Here is a 25,543-nt window from a genome sequence, read left to right on the forward strand (position 1 = left end):
ATAGTCGAAGGTTCCATTTCCTCCTTGTATTTCATTTGGAAGCAGGCAGGCATAATTTCTCCTGGCAGAGAGCCATCTAAAACAGTCCTGAATAGATTGCAGGGTTTTTTTGTTTGTAAAGCAAACAAATTCAGAGGATCAGGTTCTATAACTAAGTAACCAAGTAAAGATACTACTGTGTAGAAGCTAATGGGAAACTTGACTCTCTTTTTTTATACTTGGCTTTAATTCTTAACTCTGAAAATAATTATCTGTGAGGCAGAATGGATCCCGTGCCAGTTGGCTAGTTGGGTGTACAGATCACTGTTACTAGTGTTGTTTTTTAATCTTGCGATTTCTGACAATATTATTTTGAAATTTGGACATAGCTGGTGGGACTCGAATTGAGCAAAGTCCAGGTTTTAGTGACAAAGAGTGAATTTGAAAGACTGAAATCTACATTTAAAGTTGCAGAGCTCCCCTATAATTTATTAGCATTTGTATAATACTTGCACCAGAAAACATTCTAGGCTCTTCACATTTGCTATCTCAGACTTGAGGTAATGTCCAAATATCAGAATTGTGCATGATTTTTATATAATTGTGCAATCAATAAGGGTCAAACTGTGCTCATTCAGTGAGTTGGTAAGCTTTGTTTCTTGGCTGTTCCATTGTTGGAGGTTCTCATGTCTGCTTTTTCCTTCATCCTGCTACCACTAATCTCTGCACATAGAAAACTAGCATATAAAGGGTAACACTAGATGTACTCGTTTCTATGTGTAGGGCGTTTCATGGGGTGACTAGCTTTTCCTCTGCCTGCTCCTCAGTGGACTCAATTTCTTAAGCCCTGTTTTCTGTTGGGCATAAAGTCTCACACCCAGACCTGTGTTTTTCAAACTGAGCTTTGGGGAAAGCTTATAAAAGCTTTCTAAAATTGAAGATCAGTGATGCCAGGCAAGCTTCCCTGAAAGTGTTTGTCATTACCATTCTTCCCAAAAGGGGATATTTGGGTGAAACTTAAGGCATATCAAGGGACGCAGGTGGTGCTGTGGGTTAAACCACAGAGCCTAGGACTTGCCGATCAGAAGGTCGGCGGTTCAAATCCCCGCGATGGGGTGAGCTCCCATTGCTCAGTTTCTGCTCCTGCCAACCTAGCAGTTTGAAAGCACGTCAAAGTGCAAGTAGATAAATAGGTACCGTTCCGGTGGGAAGGTAAACGGTGTTTCCGTGCGCTGCTCTGGTTCGTCAGAAGCGGCTTAGTCATGCTGGCCACATGACCTGGAAGCTGTACGCTGGCTCCCTCGGCCAGTAAAGCGACCCCAGAGTCAGCCATGACTGGACCAAATGGTCAGGGGTCCCTTTACCTTTAAGGCATATCAAAGATAAAGTAGGGCACAGGTGGGCAACTTTCAGCCCCAAAACTTACTTTGAGACTCTTGAATCTGCCCCATTCTTCCTTCCCATAAGTGTTCCTTCTTTGTTTTCCTGCTTCTATTTTCCTGGCTTTCTAAATTGTGTGTTCCTTCTTTTTCCATGTAGTTTCATAAAAAACTGGAAGGGGCTATATCCACCATCCCCACCCCAATTGTACATATTGAGGGAGGAGGAAAGGATTACTTCCACTTCCTTTCCAGGGCCATAACTGTTTTGATCTTTTGTATAAATAAAACAAACATAATCTGTATACAATCATACCTTGGTTGTCGAACGCCTTGCGACTAGAACATTTTGGCTCCCATTTGCCACAAACCCGGAAGTGAGTGTTCTGGTTTGCTAATGTTCTTTGGAACCCATACGTCCAGCACGGCTTCCGATTGAGTGCAGGAAGCTCCTGCAGCCAATCGGAAGCCGCACCTTGGTTTTCAAACGTTTTCAGAAGTTGAACGGACTCCCGGAATGGATTCCGTTTGAAAACCAAGGTACAACTGTACTTGACAGTAACCCCATCAAATGCAGTGGGGATTATTTATTAATAGACCTGTGAAAGACTGAATATTGTAATCTGATGGTAGAAATTGAAGGTGAGCAGGCTTTATTTCAGATTGCTTAATCCAGAACACTTTTGTTTCTGCCTTCTCCCCCAGCATGTGGCCTCCCTCAACAGGAAAATGGTTGTCCACCCCTCTATAGGGTAATGACACCCCCCCCCCCCGTCCTGGCTGCCGTTCCGCATGTAGTGAGAGTCTGCACTAGATAGCATCCCAGCATGCTCTGCAGTGTGTGTGCGTGTGTGCATGTACATTTGTCAGCTGACAAATAAAGAGTTCTCCAAGGGTAATAAATTTCTGAAAGCCATCAATTTTAAGATCACAGGCTGGTGGAAAAAGAAAACAAAACGATGCAAGTGTGCCACTTATGTCTCTTCCTTTTCTCAGAATTATGAGGTTGTCTTCTTCCCCAAATGATCTGGAATCTTCTTCTTTTCTTTCCACAGGCCATGGCAACCATAAAGAAAGCAGTCCTTTCCTCAACAATTCTGATCCTGGCAAAGGAGGAGATTATTATGACAGAAACTTGGCTTTGTTTGAGGTACAATAATAATAATAATTTTAAATCAACCTTGACTTGTTCATTCTTCAGCTTCTTAGGGATACCTAAACCATGTTCCCACCTAAACCATGTTACTCATAAGAGTGGGAAGCTGATTCTGACCCCATCTGCACTATACATTTAAAGCAGTATCATGCTACTTTTAAACAGTCATGGCTGTGAATCCTGGGAGCACCAGTTTGTTGTGGGTGCTGAGAGTTGTTAAGAGACCCCTATTACCCTCAGACAGCTACAAATCCCAGAGTCCACTGGGAAACTGGATTGACTGGATTGGAAGCTGGATTGACTGGATTGACTTTGGAAATTGTAGCTCTGTGAGGGGAATAGGGGTCTCTAAACAACACAAAGCACACGCAACAAACTTCAGTTTTGACAGTAGAAATAAACAACTACAGTTTCCAGGTTTCTTGACTGCTCTCCTCTGTACACCAATTGCTGGAATTCCAAATAGGAAGAGCGCTGATTCTCTGAGGTCCTGCTTGTCAGCTTCCCTTGCACATCTGGTTGGCCACAGTGAGAATGGGATGCTGGATTAGGTGGGCCTTTGACCTGATTTAGCAGGTCTCATTTTATGCCCAGGTGTTGCTGGATGCCAGCTGCTATAAGCCCCAGCCAAGGAAGTGACAGCTTTCAGGAGAGAGGTAGCAGGTGGATTGATGTGCTTAACCCCCCTTGCCCCATCAAGGATAAAATGTGTTGAGCCTCTTCCTCAAGTCTCTTTTCCCTGTGTATCTAAGTAGGTGGCTGTTGCGAAAGCCCACAATGACCTTGGATAATTGTTTCACCCTTGTTGCCAACTCTTCCTTCCCTTGCTTTAGCAGAGCCAGTGGAGCAATCTTTCTTGACAAAGAGCATAGGAACTACAGTCCTCTCATTATCCCTGCAGCACTTGTTTCCACATTATCTAGGTTGTCTCAGTCCCCAATGTGCCTTTGGTTTCTCTGAATGCCTCTTCCCTATTATGTAGGCCCATCACTGACTGCCCTGGCCCACTGTGGCAGTTTTAGGTGTGGTGGTTCCTCATCTGGAGCGATCCCAGAAAACCATGTCCTGTCCATGTCCAAAGTTTTATTTATCCAGACTAAGCATTTCCTATCATGCTCTTGGAGAAATTCGTGGGCAGTCCAGTAGCTAAAGCAGCCTTTGCTAGATGTTTAGAACTACCAACTCCATCAGCTTCAGCCAACATGGCTTTGCTGGCTGGGGCTGATGGGAGCCGTAGTCCAAAATAATTGTAGGCACTAGGCTGAGCTAAAGAAGGCATTTTAAAATTCATGCAAGAGAGCACATAAACAAGTGCAAAGTTGACCTTTTCTGATCTGCATTTTCGCAGCTTGAGTAAACTAGAGCCTTGCAAAGAAATCCAGCAGTTACTAGTCCACAGAAATTTTTATTAGGCATTTCCAGTTTTCCCCAGCCAGGTTGCTGTTGACAGGTCTGGAATGCCTCCTTTTAAAATGCAGCCTCAAAAAGAAGACAAGTCCTAACCCTGCAATGTCTTGTTGGCATTAGTCTTTTCAACCCAGAACCTTCAGTATTGCATCACAGAGGAGAATCCTCTGCCTGTGTTAGGTTTGAATAAGAGAATGCGGTGACCTTTCTGCCAAGGGATGTGTGGTCATGTCTCAAAATGAGTCCTGGGGAAATGGCTCTTCACAGGTTTGTGCCTTTGCTCTTGATATCCCATTAGTGAGGCAATTATTGGTGAGAGAGAGAACACAATAGAAAGTTTCAATTGACTTCTTTTTCTTTGATACTGTTAATGCCGGCAAAGGTTCATGTTTCAGTGGTAGATGGCATGCTTTGTTTGCCCATGTTACCAAGTTTAATCCCCAGCACCTCCAGCATTAAAAGAGGCAGACTTGAAATCTTGTAAATCTGTTGTCAGTCAGAGCAAACAGAACTGGGCTATTTGGACAACATGGCCGCCTATGGAACTGGTTCCTTTGTGTTCATTTGGTACAATGAATAAAAGAAAGAACTAATTTAATTAAAAGCTCTTTGGCAAAACACTCTAATGTAACTGAAATACCCCAGCAAAAATATCTTAATTTAATTAAAGCTCCTTTTGCATTTTTTTATAATTACAAAAAAAAAAATATTTTCACCTGTTGTTTACAGGCATCTGTCGGCCTTCGATGTTGGAAGTATTTGCAAGTGAATTGGGAAAATGTAAAACTATTAATCACACAAGGGTTTGTTTGTTTACTTGATTGATTTTAAAATGCATTGTGGCATAACAGGTCTAGTCTTAGGCATGGATACCTCTTCTATACAAGACAAAACAGCAAATGTATTTTTAAAGTGGGGCTTTCAATCTGCAGTTCTGGTATTTGTATTAAAGATGATGATTTGGGGGCGGGGACTATCCGATTTAGCTGACTGAAACTCCCCCCCCCCCCGCCTCGATTTTAACTTTTGTTTTTTAGGCTGCAAATCTATGGACACTTGCCTGGATGTGAGTCTCACTGAGACTTGCTTCTGAGCTGGCATTTTGCACTGTAAACTGATTAATATGTTAAACATTGCAGCCCTAATTGAAACAGTTCCATTAGCTGGAGTTGGGGGCATTTACAGAAAGAGACGAAGCATATGGATGCAGGGGAGAAATGTTGCCAGATGGCTGCTCTACCTTCTGGGTACTGACTTTACTAGAAAAGTTGAGAGCAGTTTTCTGCCTGTCTCTATAGAACCATGCCTCAGTCTCCTGCCAGGCCTTTTAAAAAAATATATTAAAAAATAGCAAGCAGCTGCTTCATCAGGTTTCAAGTGAGTTGCTCCATTTTGTACAAAGCATTTCCATGGAGATGGCCCTTCAGGTCTCCTGAGGTTGCCTCAGCAGGCCTCTCCTCAGTTCATTAGCTCCTTCAGAAGCTTCCCATTTGCTGTGAGGAATGTTCTACTTGGCTCCAGCAGTCGGCCCTTTTGTTTTTGTTTTGGGTGTGTTGCATTGTATTTTTTAAAAAAACACATCTTTGTGGTAACTGTTGCGAAAGGTCAGCAAATGTCAGTTTGCCTCTTGAAAGCAAACTCTCCAGCAAACTTCTTTTGCTGAGCTACGCTTTGGTATCCATTTAGCAGATCCTCTCAACCAACATCCGGACCCTCTGCAAATCCCATTTGTGGCATCAAAGACTGATAGGCAAGATGCCAGTACTGCGATGATGTGCCTGAGAGAATTAAGTTGTAAAAGTTCTAAAAGTAGGCCCATATTTTTATTTATTTAAAAGCATTGATAAACTACTTAAAGTCTCTAAGTGGTGTATGACATAAAAATAAACAATATCATTAGAACAAAAATACAACCGAAAACCAGTAAAACAGTAGTATAAAAGCACATAAAAGTGTAAAAAACAGGAATTCAAACAAATAATATTTTAAGGTAAGGGGTGAGCTAAATAAAGGAGCAGGAAATCAGTGCACAACAGCCAGAGCATAAACTACATGACTACATATAACCAAATAGGTTATCAGTTGTTTAATTGTATTGAAACAACTAAAAGTTTTGTGGCCCCTTAAAGACTATCATGTTTTATTATGACATAAAAACAGTTTCTTTTTCTTTTCTTTTTTCCTGCAATAGATTAACACAGGTATGCCTCTGGAAATGGTTCATTACATTTATTCTTAACATGACATGTTTTATTTTATCAAACTTAAACTGGAGGCCCAGTGCTTATCAGCTTTCCCAGTGTCTTTTGGAAGATGGTAAGGCCAGGAGCATGCTTATTACTTTGCAAGCAGCTGAGTAGAATCCTGAAAGCAGGTTTTTCCTTACAGCTGCAGAAGTGTGTGTGTGTATGACTAGATAAGTCATTTATTTTTATTTGTAATGTACCATTTGCCCGATAATAAATGTTGGAAATGTAATGAGACTGAAGGTACATTCTTTCACCTTTGGTGGACATGCCCAAGGATTAAGACATTCTGGGAGATGATTTATAATGAAATGAAAAAGGTATTTAAATATACCTTCCTGAAGAAACCAGAGGCCTTTCTCCTGGGCATGGTCGGCCAATTGGTGCCAAAGAAGGATAGAATTTTTTTTATGTATGCAACAACAGCAGCAAGAATACTTATCGCGAAGTATTGGAAGACACAAGATTTACCCACCCGGGAAGAATGGCAGATGAAGTTGATAGACTATATGGAACTGGCGGAAATGACTGGCAGAATCCAAGACCAGGGAGAAGAGTCGGTGGAAGAAGACTGGAAAAAGTTTAAAGACTATTTACAGAAATACTGTAAAATTAATGAATGTTAGAAAAATGTGGGAATGAAGTTATATGGCTTTAGTAGAAATGTTATAAGGAATTAAGTATAAATAGATTATTAGAGTATTAAAGGAAAAAATAAGGTTAGAATATGTTAAGATAATTATAGGATAGAAAACAGAGGAAGATGGAAAGGAATTGCTGAAACAATTAACAGAAGTGGAATACAAAAAGGGAGGTGTGATGTCGTTGAAATAAGTGAATGAAAGATAAGATAAGATATTGAAATTGTTTGATGTGTTTTAAACTGTTTTTATTTGGTTTTGTTAGTTTAATGTGTTAGTGTTATGTAGTGTTTTTGTATTGTATTTTTGTATTGTATTGTACATTTTGTTTTGTAGTGTTTAAATTGTTGGAAAAGTAATAAATATTATTTTTTAAAAAAAATTATTTGTAATGTCCGCAGAAAGTTCCGGAAGCAGGGCCTGGAAGGTTGCTGAGGGACTAGGCCTTCCTTGTCCCATGGACCTTTTACAGTGACGGGTGTATGATATAGTTGCTTAGCAACAGCAGTATACTTTTACCCATATTCTTCCAAGCTGGGCATATATATATATGTGTGTGGTCTGCCATATATATACCCATATTCTTTCAGACCACATCAGTGAGTTTACCTGCAGGCTGAACTGGTGAGGGGAAACAAAGGCAGAAATGGGAAGATCTTTATTCAAATCTTTGCTTGGCTTCAAATTTGACAAGTTACACTGTGGAGCCTGCTGTCATTCTCCACCCAGACAACATTATTTTATTGGTTCTTCTTTGTTTGATCATTTTATCAGCTGTAAGTATCTGCCAGATGTTACACTAGAAGCAGCTTACAATAATAAATCATCAAAAACATTAAGGGTCAATAACCCTAAAACAGCATAGACAACTCAGAAGAACTTTGAATTGCCACTGAAGAGCTGTGTTGGTCTGCTGCAGAAAGTTTTATGACACCTTCTTAAAACTTAACACATTTATTGTGGCCTGTGCCACAATTATACTTTGTGTAATTCTGTATGGAAAAATGCAAGAACAGTCAGTCAGCGCAAGTCAGAACCACCTGTAAGGAATGCTTTCTGTGTGAGAAGTCTTTAGCTGGTAGAGGAGGGTGGCTTTCTGGTTTAAATTCATTCATTCATTCATTATTTAATAAAATTTATATGCTGCTTTTTAAAAAAAATACAACTCTGCTTAAAACATGCAAAAATAAAAATACTAGAACAGATTAAATTACCTCAACTTTCGAAGCACCTGAGTAGGTTTGTCTAAACAGAAATGTTTTTAGCAGGCATCGAAAAGCGTGCAGTGATGCTGCCCGCTTGATCTCAATAGGCAGGGAGTTAGAAAGTGTAGGCACTGCCATGCTAAACAATTGAGGAACGCTACACAAATGTGGAGTTGGTATTATGAGGTACCTGTTGTTGTTGTTTAGTCATTTAGTCGTGTCCGACTCTTTGTGATCCCATGGACCAGAGCACGCCAGGCACTCCTGTCTTTCACTGCCTCCTGCAGTTTGGTCAAACTCATGTTCGTAGCTTCGAGCACACTGTCCAACCATCTTGTCCTCTGTCCTCCCCTTCTCCTTGTGCCCGCCATCTTTCCCAACATCAGGGTCTTTTCCAGGAAGTCTTGTCTTCTCATGGTACCTGTGGTAGTGCCAATTCTGCCGACCGAGGTGGTTGGCAGGAAATGTGCAGAATAACAAGCTCTGAGACTTCATCAATCTGCAGGCGGCATGTTGGGGAGCGGTGCCCTCCATTATATGGAAACAATCCCATTTGTCTACTTCAAAGGCTGTTGTAATAATTTCTGAGGTCATATAAATGTAGTGCCTTGAGCACAGAAAGCCCTTTGTAAATGCTAAGTATTTACTGTCATTACTAAACCTCACCATCTTGTCTTTCCTTTGCAGGAGGAATTGGATATTCGGCCAAAAGTCTCTTCCCTGCTTGGCAAGCTGGTCAGCTACACAAATCTCACTCAAGGAGCAAAGGAGCACGAGGAAGCAGAAAGCACGGATGGGTCAAGAAAGAAAATATCAAAAGTATGTAGGGTTTTCCCCTCAATTAAAACAACTACAACTACTGCTTGTAGTAGTATCTTCCTCCTCCTCATTTATTCAATTTATACCCCACCCTTCCTCCCAAAGGAGCCCAACAACAATATCATTTTTTTAAAAAATTCTAGAAACAGTTGAAAACATTCTAAAACAATTTAAAACCATCATATTTCTCTGTCGGTAATTTCAGGGTTGCCAGGTTCTGGCATAAAATGCCTGAGTAAACAGAAATATTTTTAAATTCCTCATGAAATTCAGTGAGGCTGAAAGATGAATTGCAACTGAGAAGCCCTGTCACACACGTCAATGTCAGCTGGGTGGTACCCCAGTGACAGTACCACCACCAAGGCTTCACCTGGCCATTGCAGGGTCTGAGATGATTGACATTGGGGAAGGTGCTCTTTTAGGTACCTGGGTCACTAGCCATTTAGGGCTTGGTACTATACATTTCAATCGGGCACAGTTCTTTGTTTTTGCTGTTTGTAGCATGATGTAGTAGCATTTTGCAATGTTGAAATCCACACTAGTCATCAGTTAAGATCTCTTCAGGCCCGTGGGTTCTGTGCAGCCCATTTATGGGTCACACTTTTATAGATGCTTATTAATTCAGATGTCTGGGCTTAAGCTTAACCTCTATATCCATCATGGAATAACGATTCCCTTCTATGTTCAAGCCACAAAAGCTCAATATGTTTTAATTTCAAAGCAGAGGGCATTGATTCTGTTGTGATTCAGAACTATAGCAGCTATTTCTGTTATACAGAGAAATCAATGGAGGTTTTAGTCAATTTTGTCCCCTGGAGTTTGTTTGAGAGGCTATTAATTGTGAATAATTCTCCACATTTGTGAACAACAGGCTTCCCTGACCCTAAGGGTCAGCAAGCAGAGTCTCCTTCCTATGCCTGTCCCTTCCGCCTGACAAGGCAAATAACCACACACACACATACCGGCACCTTGTTTCCCATTCTAGAGGCAAAAGAGATGTGGAGAAAGTGGTAGTTTGAGTGGTTTGGGATTGCTGGCCCTTCAGAAGTGGTAGTTAATTAAAACACTAAAAATGCAGACTTCATTCTAAAATAAAAACAGCTATAATCCCAACAGCACCTTAAAACTTTCCTACTCTTCTCTCTCTGAATGCTCAAGTTCTTAAAATGATTTTAACTTGGTGCTGAGATGGAGGGAAGGTGGCTGCCCAGTAACATTTCTAGGAGGTAAACATTTCTCAGAAGAGAATGCCAAAGCCTGGGGGCACCACCATTGACAAGGCACTGTTTTAGGGTTGACACATATCTAACCTCTAAAGGTAGCAGGATTCTCATTGAAGTCCTTGGCCAGCAGGCAGGTTTGGAAGGGAAAAGCAGTCTTTTGAAAACTAGAAACTGTGCTGCAGTTTAGACCCTAGACACAAGTTCTATTGTGTGTTTAGTGTTTGTAAGACATAGCAGGATCCTTTTGGCCAAAACCCAGAATGAACAACTTTGATTATTATACTTTTGTTCAGTAATCAAATTCAAGTAAATTCAGGTTGTTTCATATACAGTAGACCCACAACTTATACGGAGAGGGCAAGTACCTGAGCCACCCACTGCACTTTCCTGCAAGAGAGAAGCTATTTGCAACTGTTCAGAACAGAACAGAGGGAGATTGTCCAATTCCGGCACCCAGTGAAATGCAAGGATCTCTGAGGTGGCACATTTTATGTAGGGAAGTCACATTTAATGTCAGAAAGGCTGAGCCAGTGCAAACACGGAATGGGCAGAAAGAGCAATCCTTGTGGGTTTTTTTTGATGGATGCTTATTAAGACCTTTTTAAGCACCATAGGAGGTACTTCCAGTCACACTAATGCTCACAGATGCCAAATTGACACCCCTGGATCAATGCCAATAACCAGTACAGTGGTGCCTTGCAAGACAAAAAGAATCCGTTCCGCGAGTCTCTTCGTCTTGCGGTTTTTTCATCTTGCGAAGCAAGCCCATTAGCGGCTTAGCGGATTAGCGCTATTAGCGGCTTAGCGGGCTTAGCGGATCAGCTGATAAGCAGCCTAGCGGCTTAGCGGATCAGCTGATAAGCGGCTTAGCGGATCAGCTGATAAGCGGCTTAGCGATCAGCTGTTAAGCGGCTTAGCGGATCAGCTGTTAAGCGGCTTAGCGGCTTGGGAAAAAAGGGGGGGAAAGGAAAAAAAACCCCGCAGGAACTCGCAAGACATTTTCGTCTTGCGAAGCAAGCCCATAGGAAATTCGTTTTGCGAAGCACCTCCAAAACGGAAAACCCTTTCGTCTAGCGGGTTTTCCGTCTTGCGAGGCATTCGTCTTGCGGGGCCCCACTGTACATGCAATACTACTGAGTTACTCACTGTGGAATGAGGCTTGATTTACATACCTCGTGTCTTTTTCAGTCACCCAGCATGGGCACCTTGATGGGTGTTTACCTGCCGTGTATGCAGAATATATTTGGGGTCATTCTCTTCCTGCGATTGACATGGATGGTGGGAACAGCTGGTGTTCTGCAGTCCTTCCTGATTGTCTTAATCTGCTGCTGCTGTGTGAGTACATGACTCTGTTGCAAAGCTCTTCTCTTCAAGATGCCTTCCTGCCTGCCTCCTTTTGCATAATAAGACTCCTTGCCCAATCATGTAATATCCGTATTATTTCCTAAAAGATAGAAAACAGTGGGTGTTTAGTTGGGGGAATGTCTGCTCACTTACCTTGCTTGGGTGCCTCAGTGCCTCAACCGACTTGGCTATTTATTTTGCCTGTGTGTCTCTCTTGTGTGACCCCTTTCCTTTTTGTCTTTCCCACTGTCTAAATTGCCAGCTCTGTGGAAGAGACTTGTCTTGCAGGGCACTATAGTTCACTGAGAGCACTATAAATCTAATACTTTGGCTACAGAACACGGAAAGGAGAACGATAATGACAAAAGTCTAGCACACTCTTGTCCACTACAAAAGCCTTGGAAAAATTAATAAAAACCCTGTAAAAGTTTGTGCATTATCTCCACTTTGTAATAGTGGCCAGGCAGCTGAAAGGCAACAAACCAAACCAGTGTGGAGTAGGGGTTAGAGTGCTAGACTAGGATTTGGGAGACCACAGTTCAAATCCTCACACAGCCATGAAGGTGACCTTGGGCCAGTCACTATCTCTCGGTCTAACCTACCTCACAAGTTTGTTGTGAGAATAAAATTAGGAGATGGGGAGAAAGGTGTGTGCTACCTTGAGCTTCTTGGAGAAAAGGTGGGATATAAATGTAATAATAAATAAAGTAAATAAGTCCTCTTCACACATTATTCACACGAAGAGGGAAAGTGAGTAGAGAGGGGCTTTGGGAATTCACCAAAACGTGTTGTGTTTTCAGACTTGGTGGTTTCTACCTTCATAGTACAGCCTGTTGTGCTCTCAACCAGTTTGGTTAGTGATCAGAAATGATGGGAGTTGTAGTTCAAAATATCTGAAGAGCAACAGGTGGAGGAAGGGTAGCATAGTGGAGCAGCTGTAGTCTTCCTTGCAAAGGTTACTTGTAAACATCCATTTTTCCCCTATTCACAGACTATGCTGACAGCCATATCGATGAGTGCTATTGCAACAAATGGTGTCGTTCCAGGTACTGTGTAACTTAACCATTGTAGATTCTGTTTTAAACCACTTGGAATCCGTGTACCAAGTAGATGAGTACAGGAAGCATGTATCCTTTCAAGCTTAATAGATCAGCTTCTCTTGTACATGGATCCTGAATGTAATCTATAAGGTTTGACCTCTGTTCATTGCACTAGTTTGCATGGAATTCGCACTTAAGCCAAAATGAATGAGTATGCCTACCACTCTCTGTCATGACATTCAGCAAGATGGAAAATTGGCTATGGTAATATCTTTTGCCTGGTTATGTTGTGAGCGAAAGGAAATCCAAGCTGTCAGGTTTGGCATGGTTTGGATGGCTGAATTCTCTTTTTCCTCCTTTCCTTTTTAACTGAATGAACTTGGTGTTATAGATTTAAACACTTTGCTGTACTGGGAATGCTGTTCTGCACTGGGGACATGTGTGTATATGCATGTGTGTGCACAATCCCAATGGTGACCGGTTGCTTCTAGAATCCCATGGGCCTGTTTTCATTTTTATGGAAAAGATCATTTCCCTTGTGGTTATGAAAGCAATATTTCAAATGAGAAGGCACTGCAGTTTGAGAGCTTTTTTTTTAACCCACTATGAGTTTGCACACTAACCTACATTTTCTTTCCACTTCTTACACCAACTGGGGACCCAAGTTTGAGAAACACTTGCTTATGTCATAATAAATTTGTTAGTATTACAGGTGCAAAATTTCCTGTTTGGGAAACAAAAGAGCAAAACTTATTTGAGCCAAGTTCTGAAACATTCTGTATTCACTGAGTTCATTTAACAGCAGAGCTATTGTTAGTTATGAAAATGATGCCTGTTTTCAATAAGCATAGAAAAAAATTGTACCTAATTTACGTAAAGCAACTTTTTCTTCTGATTTGGACATCTAGCTTACAATTGTTCTTTGTGTAATCCTACAGAAAACATTTCTCTCTCTTTAACTTTATAGCTGGCGGTTCATACTTCATGATCTCAAGATCATTGGGACCTGAATTTGGTGGCGCAGTGGGACTGTGCTTTTACTTGGGGACAACATTCGCAGGCGCTATGTACATCCTTGGTGCCATTGAAATTTTGCTAGTAAGTAGTGACAAATACATTTCAGGGAAAGATGAAAAATGTTAGAATTACAGGCATATCTCATCTTACACAAAGGTTCAGTTCCAGGAGTTCACATGTAGACACAAAAATGCGCAAAGTCAAGACCCTCCAGAACTGCCCCCCCCCCATGCAGGGATTCTTACGCAGCTTTGAGAAGGAGTCACAAGGGCTCTAGCAGAGTCCCAGAGCCCTCCTGCCTCCTTAGCAAAGCCCAGTGCCTTGCTTGCCTTGCTCACAGTTCCAGAGAGCTTAAAATAATACCTTAAGGGTATTTCATCTACTTATTTATTAAATGTATATCCTGCTTTCTGAGAAATTATATTCACAATACAGATTTCACATCATCTAAAATTGTTTTGCTACGTTACGATATAAAAAATAAAGGATGAAAACAGAAGCAAAAACAATTCCATAAATTAAAGTAGTAAAGCAACATTAAAATCCATGGACACCCCCACCCCACAGCACAAAATCTGCAAGAGTTAAGCCTTCAGAACTTCCTTAAACTCCGGAAGGCACCACTGTGACGACTTATTACATGCTGGAATCTTGAAAAATTGATTAAAAATTGTTTGGTTCATGTTTGTTTATGATCATTGGCTACGCAAGACATAAATTTGGTTTAGCTTGGATATATATGTGTTTTGCCAGGGATGTCCTGTTGAACCTAAGGACATCATAAATTGCTTCCTTTTTGTTGTAGACACTGTGTTCTAACTGTTTCAGACATACATTGCTCCTCAAGCGGCCATTTTCCATCCAACTGGGGCCCATGACACTTCCAACGCCACGCTGAATAACATGCGAGTGTATGGGACCTTGTTCCTCACGTTCATGGCTCTGGTGGTCTTTGTAGGCGTGAAATATGTCAACAAATTTGCATCTCTGTTTTTGGCTTGTGTCATAATATCCATCTTGTCCATCTATGCTGGAGCAATCAAATCCATCTTTGAGCCACCCGTTTTTCCGTAAGTAAATGCCAACAATTGAAACAGAGTTGTTTGAAATCTCCTTACAATAGTGCTATCAATGAAAAGAAAAAAAATCCTAGCTGTTGGGTTGGGAGATGGAGCTTCCCCCCCCCCAAGCCCATACAGCTGGGAAAAGAGGGGAACCTGCATAAATTTATTTTTATCAAATGAAATACTGCCCCTTCCAATCCAGTCCACACACCTGAAAAATAAGGATGAAAATACAAATGTTGGCCCTCAATGGAGAGAAAAGTTTTCCCACCTCTAGATTAACTTTAAGGGAGGGAGAAATGCAAATTTAGGGAAGGAACATAGGGAAGAGTAAGAGATGAGCATTTAAGAGAAAAGAAGACCTTCAGTGCCTTTTTAGAGCAAAGGAAAAGTGCAGAAAAGGGTCCTCCAAATGTTTGGGTTGCATTTTTCTCTGCATGGAAAGACTAAAATGCTTGAGGGTAGTTTTCTGTAGTATAGAAGAAAAAAAGATGACAGAGAAAAGAAATGGTAGTGTTTTGTAGAATTAATGTGCATTCCTAATACTTGCACTGATCAGCACAAGATTAATCAGTTAATCACCTACCTACTTCATATAACACAAACTGAATTTATGGAATTTGGTGTCATAAAGTATGCTGATGACCACTAGCTTAGATGAGTTTAAAGAAGATTAGGCAGAGTCATGGAGAATAAGGCTACAAATCATAATAGCTTTGTCAAAACTTAAGGTTCAGAGGGCTGGCTCCTTCATAGCCTCCTCTTGGGCTTCCTGGGAGCATCTGATCAGTGACTGGGAAGCAGGATGCTTGAGGAGGTGGTGGACTTTTGGTCTGATCCAGCAAAGCTCTTGTTGTATTCCTGCATTTCAAAAGTGATCTACTTTCTGCTGCTTTTTTATGGACTTGAGGGGAGAGCTTTTCTTTTGTGGATTTGCAAGAAATCTATGAAGCTTATGTATAACAAATCTGCAAACCTTGTGTGTCTTCCCAGAGTTTGCATGTTAGGCAACAGGACTCTTTCAAGGGACCAGTTTGATGTTTGTGGCAAAACTACAGTCGCTGGCAATGTTACTGTGCCCTCCCAGTTGACGGAACTCTTCTGCCCAGGCTTCAATATAACCTCTGGATTCTGTGATGAGTATTTCCAGTTCAACAACGTTACTGAGATTGTAGGGATTCCTGGAGCTGCTAGTGGCATTTTGAAAGGTAGAGGCAAAGATATTACCGTGTGATTCTCTACTATTATTGGAACATGCCCAGTTCCAGTGCCAGGATATTATGCACCCTTGGCAAGGCTAACTACTTGCACTCCCCCCCCCCCCAATTCTAACCTAAGTTTTCCGAAAACAGATGGTTTGTAGGAAAAATGGAAAGCCCAAAACCTAATTGCTAAATTTATTTTAAATTGCAATAAAAAGTTATGCAACAATCTTTGACAGTCTTTCTCAAATGCAAAAGAAAATGTTTTAGCACACAAATCGTTTTGAATAATCTTGCGAATTGTGATGTTAAAATGTAAGTCTCTTCAAAGTTTCCAATCTAGGCACATCAAAATCTTTTCCTTTGCAAAATTTGTCACCAATCCTCCAGGTCAAGTGCTGATGTTTGGGCTTGTTCAGTTGATATAGTTGCCAAGCCAACTAGCCTCTTCTGCAACATTGTTGAGCATATGTGAGTTTTTAATAAGTTTGAACTTTGAGAAACTGCGTTCAAAATACAAAATAAAAGTGAAATATTATCAGAAACGTACAAGATATAACAAAGGAATCAGTATAAAACTGTACCATTCAGAGGTCAGTCATGCGCCCCTGTGAGATCTGTGCCCTAGGCGACTGCCTAGTTGGCATAATGATGGCACTGGCACTGGTTATGGCCAAAGGCCTTGGTGAAACACATGTTTTGTATTCAGGAAGTCCCAGTGTCAACCCCCTAGCATTTATAGGAAAGGAAATATCCTATCTGAAATCCTGGAGAGCCACTGCCAGTTAGTGTGACGCTACACTGAGTTAGATGGACTGGTGATCTGATTCTGCATAAGGCTGCTTCCTTCCTTCCTAATTATTTCTGTTTCTCAAGCAGTGTGCATTATGCTTTACAAAGGCGCTTGTAACCTGAAATTCAACACAGGGGAGACTATGGAGGAATGGGGAAGGGAGAGTAAAAAGGGGAAGAATGTGTGTTTCCTTTAGTTAAACATACTTAGGTTTCATTAAAATAGTACTAAAGGGTATGCCAGAAGTTACACTGAAAATGTGGGCTTAAAATATGAGCTTAAAGTCAGTGATGTGACACACCTGAATGTTTGCAGCACACTGCTTTGTACTTAGGATCAGGTACAGAATTAACCATCCTGAAAATATTCCTCCTTTTGGATTTAAAAAAGAAATTAAAGACACTAAATTCTTAACTGCTTAGCGTGTAGAAAGAGTTCTGAATGAGTTCTCCATTGGTCATAGTGTGGAGATATGGGGTCCTCCTGTGAAGCTCTTTGCTTTTCCTAGCTACAGAAGAAAAAACTATATGATTTATACAAGTTGTAGAACCTACTTGCTTTAGATGCAGAACCTGGGTAAACTTGTGCCACCCCCCAAAGTCAGTGTTAAATTATGACACGATGTAATATGTCATGTGCTGTTGTTCATCTGAGGTTGTATTTACCTAATTTTAAGACTTGCTAAGGAACTGATGATTGTTATTATGTCTTCATATGTAAAACCACAGAATTCAAAGAGGGTGGTGCACTCCCCCCCAATGACTTTGTGTGTATATATATATGAGAGAAAGAGGGAGAGAGTGCTACTCCTGAACAATAGGATACCTGATACAGTATTTCTTGGACTTACTAAAAAATAATCCTCTGGTAACATTTTCCTTATGCCTAATAAAGAAAGTGGGCAGATGTTTCATTCAGTAAGTTATTTGTTCACTCTGTGCTCCTTTGCTCCCCCACCCCAGATAACATCTGGAGCAATTACTTGGAGAAAGATGAGATTCTGGAGAAAGCTGGTCGCCCATCTGTTGATGTGGCTGGACATAAGAACAACCTTCACCTTTACGTTTATGCAGACATAGCAACTTCCTTCACAGTGCTCGTTGGCATCTTCTTCCCTTCAGTGACAGGTGAGAATACGGAGACGGGCAGATTTTTTATACCTCTGGGCACTTTGGAACTCTGTGTGTGGGAGAAGTGCTTCTCATTCCTACGTTCTTGCTTTTCTTTTAAGGGATCATGGCTGGCTCAAACCGATCTGGAGACCTCAAAGATGCCCAGAAGTCTATTCCTGTTGGAACTATCCTAGCTATTATAACTACGTCTCTAGTCTGTATCCTTAAAAAAAAAAATTAAAAAAAGATTGTGGTGGTTCTAATACATAAGCTGCCCCATACTAGGTCGGACTGTTTGCCCATTGTGATTTTCCTGCAGTTTTTTTTGCAAGGGTCTGTCCTTGGGTTGTCCCTAAGGGTAGGCCCTCACAGATACTCCACTGGGTCCACACTTCCCTTAGGTTCCTGCTGCCACCACCAACTGACTTGGAGGAAACAGTAGGACTCTTCCTTTGTGTGCCTACTCAACCCCAGCTCTGCTTCACACTGGAGTGGTCTGCTTCCTATTTAAGTAGCGAATTGAGTAACATTTTCTTAAATAATAGTTTCCAATGTTTCAGGATTCTACACTAATACATCTGCCTCTGGCCCTAGCTGTTATCCTAACACTGCATATTTTGACATCTATTATCCTATGTTCCAACGTAACGCTTATCTCCGTCCAAGTGTTACTTTAGTAACTGGTCCCATCTACAAGTCACTCCCCCCCCCCCTTTTTAGACCAGGGATAGAGAACCTTTTTGGATTGTCAGGTCACATCTTTATCTCACCCATCCACCCTGCAGGCCAATTTTGACACTTGTCAATCTTCTGCTGTTATTTTGATGCCAAGTGACTGATAGGTGGGTGGTCCCACTTGCACATTACAGTTGACTGGTTGGTGGGGGGTGCTTCGTCAGCATGTTCCCTGAAGGACATGCACTGGTGAAGTAGCATCCAGCAGGATTGAACCCTGCCCATCACCATGCCCATCAGTTGATGTCACCCAGTGACACGAACTGATAAACAGGTAGATGTAGAGTTGAGGAAATGGATTCACAGGCCTAATTGGACATCCTGGTGGGCTGAGATTGACCTTCAGGCCAAAGGTTCCCCACCCTTGCCCTTAAACTTATGATTTACCCATGCAGTGCAACATTATGCAGTTTGAGTGGCACTGGCCCATGCTGGCTGGGGGTGATGGGTATGGGAGTCCAACAGCATCTAGAGGGCCACAGGCTCCCCATCCCAACTCTATAGGAATATGTAAGGATTTTTATGGCAAGTGTTATAGTTATAGGGATGTGTTGCATCTTACTGGCACTGTCAGAAATCAGACTGGTTTCTTTAATGGAATGTGCACCTTCAGATTTCAGCTGTGTGCTGCTGTTTGGTGCTTGCATTGAAGGTGTTGTTCTTAGAGATAAGTAAGTAACCATTAAATTTCTGCTTTACTTTCATGTGTAAAGTGATGTGGTCAAAATCATGGCTTTGCCTCTCAGTTTTGCTGTGTGGAATTACCTTTCTCTTCATCATATTGCCTGATATTTATTCATTCTGTATCCCATTTACCAATTTCAGCTGCTGATGTGCAAGGCTCTCTCTCTCTCTCTCTCTCTCTCTCTCTCTCTCTCTCTGTGTGTGTGTGTGTGTGTGTGTTTGTGTGTTGATTCTATGCAAGCAAAACTGTAACCAAGGTTTGGCCTATGCTTTAGAGTTCATGGTTTGTCTGGAAGGGTTAAACCACAAGCCCCATGCTAAGCCAAACCATGGCTTAGTGCAGCACTGCAGCAAAATCGTTGAGGAGTAGGAAAGTGGCTGTGATCTCCTCTCCAGGAGAGAGAGAACTCTCCATTTTATTGTTTGTGGTAAGTTATGGTTTGGCTTAGCATTGTGTGTTAACGGGGACATTGTTGTGGGAAGGGATTGCATGGCATCTGCAGTCAAAAATAACAGACATTTTGTAGCCAGCTGCTTTTGCATCTGAAATTGCATATCCAGTTAGAGATGTGAGCCACCAAGTCAAAGACCATCTTTATATATCATTTTGTATATCCACACTGGTCAAAGTTTCCTGTGTACTTAAGAATCAGGTAGGGGTGGGTGTGGGTGTGTTGAGGGCCATATGGTCCAACCCCCTGCTAGATGCAGGACATTCAAAGCTTGAGGGTCTCCAGCCGATGGCTGTCCAACTTCTACCTAAAGACCTCTAGTAAGTAACAATGCTGTTTGTAACCAATTCATTATGCCCTAATATTTAAAGCATTAAATTTAAATTGTTTGCATAAACAGTAACTCATTTTAGGAAATGCATCTTGAAATTTACTTGGAAAAATACATTTCACCATTTAATGAAATCCAAGGCTTCTTTTCAATCGACTCGTTCCCATCTTTTCTGCAGATATGGTGATGCCGTGAACAGGAACTTAGTGGTGGGCACCCTTGCCTGGCCCTCGCCGTGGGTCATTGTGATAGGCTCGTTTTTCTCTACTTGCGGAGCAGGTTTGCAGAGCCTCACTGGTGCCCCGCGGCTGCTTCAAGCAATCGCCAAGGACAACATCATTCCTTTCTTATGGGTTGGTACATGTTGCGCCAAGCAAGTTCCTGGAAAAGAGGCTTATGAATCTGGGAGCTTGGTGTGCTCCCTGAGGCATAAATAGGGTCCTAACAGGAAGCTGACTCTTTGACTGAGAAAGCTAGATTCCATGTCTTTTAAGAAAGCAAGCTTTTACTCCTAATTAAAAATAAACCCAAGGAGGGGGAACTCTAGTGGGGTGGGGGTGAAGAACCTAGAGGGAAAATACTACTCCTACTAATAAAATTATTAGTGAGCTTATGATAGTCATATATACTGAGCAGTGGAAAACTGGTAGCTATCAGAGAGCTAGCCTGTTTCAGGCGTTCACTTTTGTTGTTGGAAGCTGCACAGAGTGGCTGGGTAGAAATAAATAATAATAATAATAATAATAATAATAATAATAATAATTATTATTATTATTATTATTGTTGTTGTTGTTGTTGTTATTATTATTAATCTTATCTCTTGTGCATGTGAGGGCTCCCTACAGATGTTCTAATGAATGTGTTTTGGGTGGGGAAAGGCTGAGATGCCTCCCCTTGGAGCTGTAATGCATATTTTGATTCTTCACAAATAAATGCCTGGAAAGTACTACACTCTCTCTCCCACCTGCCTCACTTCCAGCACAAGCTTTAGATGCTTTCTATAAACTGTTCAAAACTTAAATGAGGCACTGCAAACTCATTTTGTTCTGCAATCTCTTTTTACAGGTGTTTGGCCACGGGAAGGCAAATGGTGAGCCAACCTGGGCGCTTCTGCTCACTGCACTGATCGCAGAACTCGGCATTCTTATCGCATCCCTTGACATGGTGGCCCCGATTCTTTCTATGTGAGTTTTACCCCCAGAAGTTTTACTGCCATAAGATAGGTTTTGTATTAGCAGCACTTAATAGAAGCAGACCAGCTGTGTTAAAGGTTTTTTTAAAACCAAATTTTAGTGGGGTTGAATTTTGAAGGCAAGGATCACAAAAGTCACTAAGACCTCCTGGTTCTTTGCTGTGGCTGCTGGTTGTAACTTTTTAAATCCACTAAAATGCCCCTTGGAATGATACTGTGTCATAACTAGGGACATTATGGGGAATTAAAGATGGTAGCTGGTAGCTAGGAGGAGCCAGGAAGAAACACACCAGTGATTTTGCACCCTGTAGCCATGAACTAGCTGAAACTAGCTGAAAATCTGCTCCACACTTTGATTGCCTGTGAGTCTTGGTGAAGTAGGAGGTGCCATTATACTTCAGCTTTGCTTTTCCTCATAGACTTGTCTGCCCAGGAAACCTTGCATACCACAGGCAATTCTGGAAATTGTGCTAAAGTGCACAGTTGATTTTGTGGAGACTGCTGACCTGGCCCATTGAGCTATAGAGTTGTGTATGTACTAAGAGTGTACCCAGTAATACATGCTGGCTGTGCACTGCAGAGGAAGGTGGATAGTTATGAACAAGCTTATTTCAGAGAAAACAAGTTCCCAGGAACACAGTTTATGTGTCTTTTTGGAAAACTATTGCAGCATGAAACAGGATGGCAATTCTATGCTTCTCTGCTTTCAGCGGTCAGCTGTAGAATGTAAACCTCCAGCGCCACTTAGTGGTGGCTCCAGTTTGTCACAGTTAAACAAAAGGATTGGGAGGTGTTCAGTTCAGGGGTAAAATGCCACCGAGCCCAGCTGCCATGGCAATTTATGGATCAATGAGGCCAAATCCAAGTTGACAGAGTCAAACCCTGATGCTAGGTAGTTCAGGCCAGGATTGAACAATGTGCAAAGGACAACAGGATCTGAATTTTCATCACTCAAATGCTTCTTCCTATTCTGGATTAGGAAGCGACAACACTGATAATATTGTAGTCCAGGCCTGCACAGCTTATGACCTACAGTGCTGAACCAAACCCACCTGCCATGTAGCCTCATCTGATTTGCAGCACCAAGAATACCAGAGCAGGTGGCTTGATGTTTGGCTTGGTGGCTCACATGTTGTACAGGCCTGACTCTAATGGATGTCAGCATGTCACCATGGATAAAAAAAAGTTCCACACGACATCCTTTCAACTCCCTCTAGGTGTAATAATATAAAACATTTTGATAGCACTTTCTAAGTGTCTGTAGTGTTTGGCATGTCTTGCAACATAGGTCAGTATCATAGATTCAGTAGGGGAGTAGAGGTGCAAATGAGAGCCTGCCCTAAGGGCCACCTGTATAGGTGAGATTTGAAATTGGGAATTCCTGGCTTACACTTCTGGCCAGTGCAACAATACACATGTGCCAAGGCCTGCAAATTCCCTTGAACTCTAGGGCTTGACTAGAGCTGGTAGCTGCCATATGTTGACTGGGCCAAGACCTGGGTAATTAGGAGGGAGAGAGGGAGAGAGAGAGAGAGAGAGAGAGAGAGAGAGAGAGAGAGAGAGAGAGAGACTGTCTTTGATATAAATTTGTATCACTCTCTTCTCCCAGTGGGTTCAATTCAGGATTTTAGCTTTGGAACATGTGTGAGGGGTTGTCTAAGGCCATCAATACCCAAGAAAGAATTTGAACCTGGGTATATCCAAATCGAAACCTCAAGACATGTGTATCCTACAGACTTACAACAGTACTGTATCACTAAAGTTTCTCCCCAAATATTGGAAATTTTAGAAATTTAAAAGCAATTTAAATTGGTTGTGTTAATTTAAAACCCCTCCATTTCCTCACACCGGTCTTCATTATGTTAGTTGTGAATTTTGTGCTTTGTTCTCTACAGTGGGCCCAGACCTAAATGTGATGTGTTTTTCTCTGTTTCCTCCCTCAACTAGGTTTTTCTTGATGTGTTACTTGTTTGTCAACTTAGCCTGTGCGGTGCAAACACTCCTAAGAACTCCAAACTGGAGGCCCAGATTTAAGTACTACCACTGGTAAGTTGAGAAAGAGAGAGTGTGTCTCACAAGCTTATTCATATGTCCATTTGACCCCTCCTCATTAAGGGTTAGGGCACTTGAGAGTCTGTGAAAAGCTAAAAGCAGAAAGCTAAGAGTTTTGGAAATGCTTTTCAGCCCACCATTTACACACATGTGCCCTTTGCGTGATGACAACGCAACATCAGGTGATGATCTGCATGTGTGAATGAGCCATCACTGATACATAAACATTACAGATAAGAGTTCCAGGATCACCTCCAACACAGTCCTGTTCAGTGGAATCTGCACATTCAGCCGCCAGTCACCAAGGGTAAAGAAATCAAGGAATGCCCATGCATGTTTGAACCAGCTCTAAATATGTGCTAACATTTGAGTTTTGTTTCCTTCAGGGCCTTGTCCTTTTTAGGCATGAGTATCTGCCTTGCGCTGATGTTCATCTCCTCCTGGTATTATGCTTTAGTGGCAATGCTCATTGCAGGCATGATTTACAAGTACATTGAATACCAGGGGTAAGTAGCTTCTGATCAAAATAACATGATAATGTGATTGCTGGGTGTGGGTGTATGCATGCACACAGAGCTATCCCTTTTAACAGTAGCTATACCCTGGGAAGCCCTGAATTGGATCTTCCGAAGGATGCTTAATTCTATCATTTAATTTCTGAATTGTTATGGGTTGTGTTCAACAAAGTTGTTCTATTCACGCAAGGTTTTCTACTTGCACAACAGAGCTTCCCCCTCCCCCCAAAATCTGCTCCACAGGGACAGTTCTTGAAATAGTGGGAGCAGGGGAGAGGAAATATTGTGGAAGTCTTTGGGCAAACAAATAACTTTGGGCTTGTCCACACTTCTGCTTGTCCCGTGCCTAGAAAACTGAGTGGTTTTTCTGCTTGCCCTGTGCTTTCTAGGCATGGGTCCAAGGGGTTTTGTCTTTGCCCTGCTGCTTTCCCCTGGAAAACCTGCTCTTTAGTGTGAAATCAGAGCAAACGTCAATCCAGAGAGAACCCAATTGATTTTTGCTCTGATTCAGCAATAAACAGTGGGTTACCCCTTGGGGAAAGAGTGGGCAAGTGGAAGTGTGGATGAACCCACCCTTTGAAAGCACGTAGGCCAGTGAATGTTCTAGAAATATCTACTGTTGCATTGTCCTCTCTAAGTGGTTCTAAACCTGGCCAGTGTTTTGTATGGTAGGAAGGGGAGCATGTGGCCCTTCAAACATAGTGTTGAATTCCCACCACCTGGAAGTCATTGTCTGTGTGGCCAAACGGTAAGGAATACTCCCTGTTATATAGGGAGAACTCTGGGAACTTTATGTAAACTGTTCTATGATTTCCAAAGGAAGAGTGAGATACAAAGGTAACAAACGGATAGACTATCGAGGTCTAGCTAAGGAAGCCCAGCCAGATGGGCGGGATATAAATAATAAATTATTATTAAATTATTATAGTCATGGGAAGTCCATTTATACTGTGAGACAGCAAATAAGTGATCTAAATACAGTTTTTTCTGGAAAGGGAGTCGTGCCCTAAGTTGGCTTAATTTTGAAATTGTGCTTTACAGGGCGGAGAAGGAATGGGGTGATGGGATCCGGGGCTTGTCTCTAAGTGCTGCCCGATATGCTCTGCTGAGATTGGAAGAAGGGCCCCCACACACCAAGAACTGGAGGTGACTTCTTGTTGTTTCTTCCCAGTTAATGAAATGGAGAGTTGAGTTTTCCCCAGATTCTGAACTTGCATGAAATCAAAATAATGCTTATTTTGCAAGCCCCTTGATGCAGGACTTTTTACTTACTTTAAAAAACATGTGTGGAAGAGGCTCTTATGTGCAGATTCTTCCCCCCAAATACAAAAATGCTGGGAGATTGTCTGCAGAGAACTAGTAGGAGCCAAACTAGACAACCAGAATGAAACATTTCAGCAATGCACAGTTTTAAGCTATGAACCTCTTGCCTTGGATATTGTAATTTTCACATAAGGTTCTGTTGCTTCTTCCATCTCCTGCCATGTCACCATATCTAATGTCCTTCTTGGGTTTATGCAACTAAAGATCACACCCTCGTGCACACCCTCCACTTCTCCAAGGCTACTTATTGCAGGGAAAGAGTTATAATGAGAGAGGTATAGCAATTAGCCAGTGTTGAGCAATTCTTAAAGTGTTGGACTAGGACCCGGCAGCCATTCATGAATGAAGCTCACTGGGTGACCTTGGGCCTAGCCATCCTCACAGGATTGTTAGAAGACTAAATAGGGAGCAAGTAGCCATATACGCTACACTGAGCTCCTTGGAGAGAGGGAGAAGAAACAAATGGTGTTGGAACTGTCTTTCAGACAAGTTTTTCTGCTGTTACTGAGCTTCTCATGAAGGATTGCCTCAGCATTCTAGGAACACTAATATGAAAAGCCCTGTCATAAATCAAATTGTTACATACTTTCTGGCTGTATGGTCCTCTTTTATAGAAATGTCACACATGTTGC

The 25,543-nt window shown here is 41.8% G+C and overlaps 1 protein-coding gene across 2 annotated transcripts in view; it reads left to right on the forward strand.

Moving 5' to 3' along the window:
- The window catches only part of SLC12A4 (solute carrier family 12 member 4), a 62,282-nt gene that overhangs the window by 24,374 nt on the left and 12,365 nt on the right, over positions 1-25,543 (forward strand). The window contains exons 2-16 of one of the 2 annotated variants that reach the window (XM_053399554.1): positions 2,414-2,508; positions 8,701-8,832; positions 11,244-11,390; positions 12,391-12,445; positions 13,407-13,537; positions 14,285-14,526; positions 15,514-15,728; positions 17,478-17,642; positions 17,747-17,845; positions 18,976-19,033; positions 20,008-20,182; positions 20,895-21,013; positions 22,969-23,067; positions 23,460-23,579; positions 24,630-24,734. In XM_053399554.1, coding sequence (XP_053255529.1) covers positions 2,414-2,508; positions 8,701-8,832; positions 11,244-11,390; positions 12,391-12,445; positions 13,407-13,537; positions 14,285-14,526; positions 15,514-15,728; positions 17,478-17,642; positions 17,747-17,845; positions 18,976-19,033; positions 20,008-20,182; positions 20,895-21,013; positions 22,969-23,067; positions 23,460-23,579; positions 24,630-24,734 — 1,957 coding nt within the window. Of the gene's footprint in view, positions 1-2,413; positions 2,509-4,134; positions 4,189-8,700; positions 8,833-11,243; positions 11,391-12,390; positions 12,446-13,406; positions 13,538-14,284; positions 14,527-15,513; positions 15,729-17,477; positions 17,643-17,746; positions 17,846-18,975; positions 19,034-20,007; positions 20,183-20,894; positions 21,014-22,968; positions 23,068-23,459; positions 23,580-24,629; positions 24,735-25,543 lie in introns of those variants that run through there. The other variant, XM_053399555.1, reaches the window with a different exon arrangement.

Source organism: Podarcis raffonei, chromosome 8 (assembly GCF_027172205.1).
Source record: "Podarcis raffonei isolate rPodRaf1 chromosome 8, rPodRaf1.pri, whole genome shotgun sequence".
NCBI lineage: Eukaryota > Metazoa > Chordata > Lepidosauria > Squamata > Lacertidae > Podarcis > Podarcis raffonei.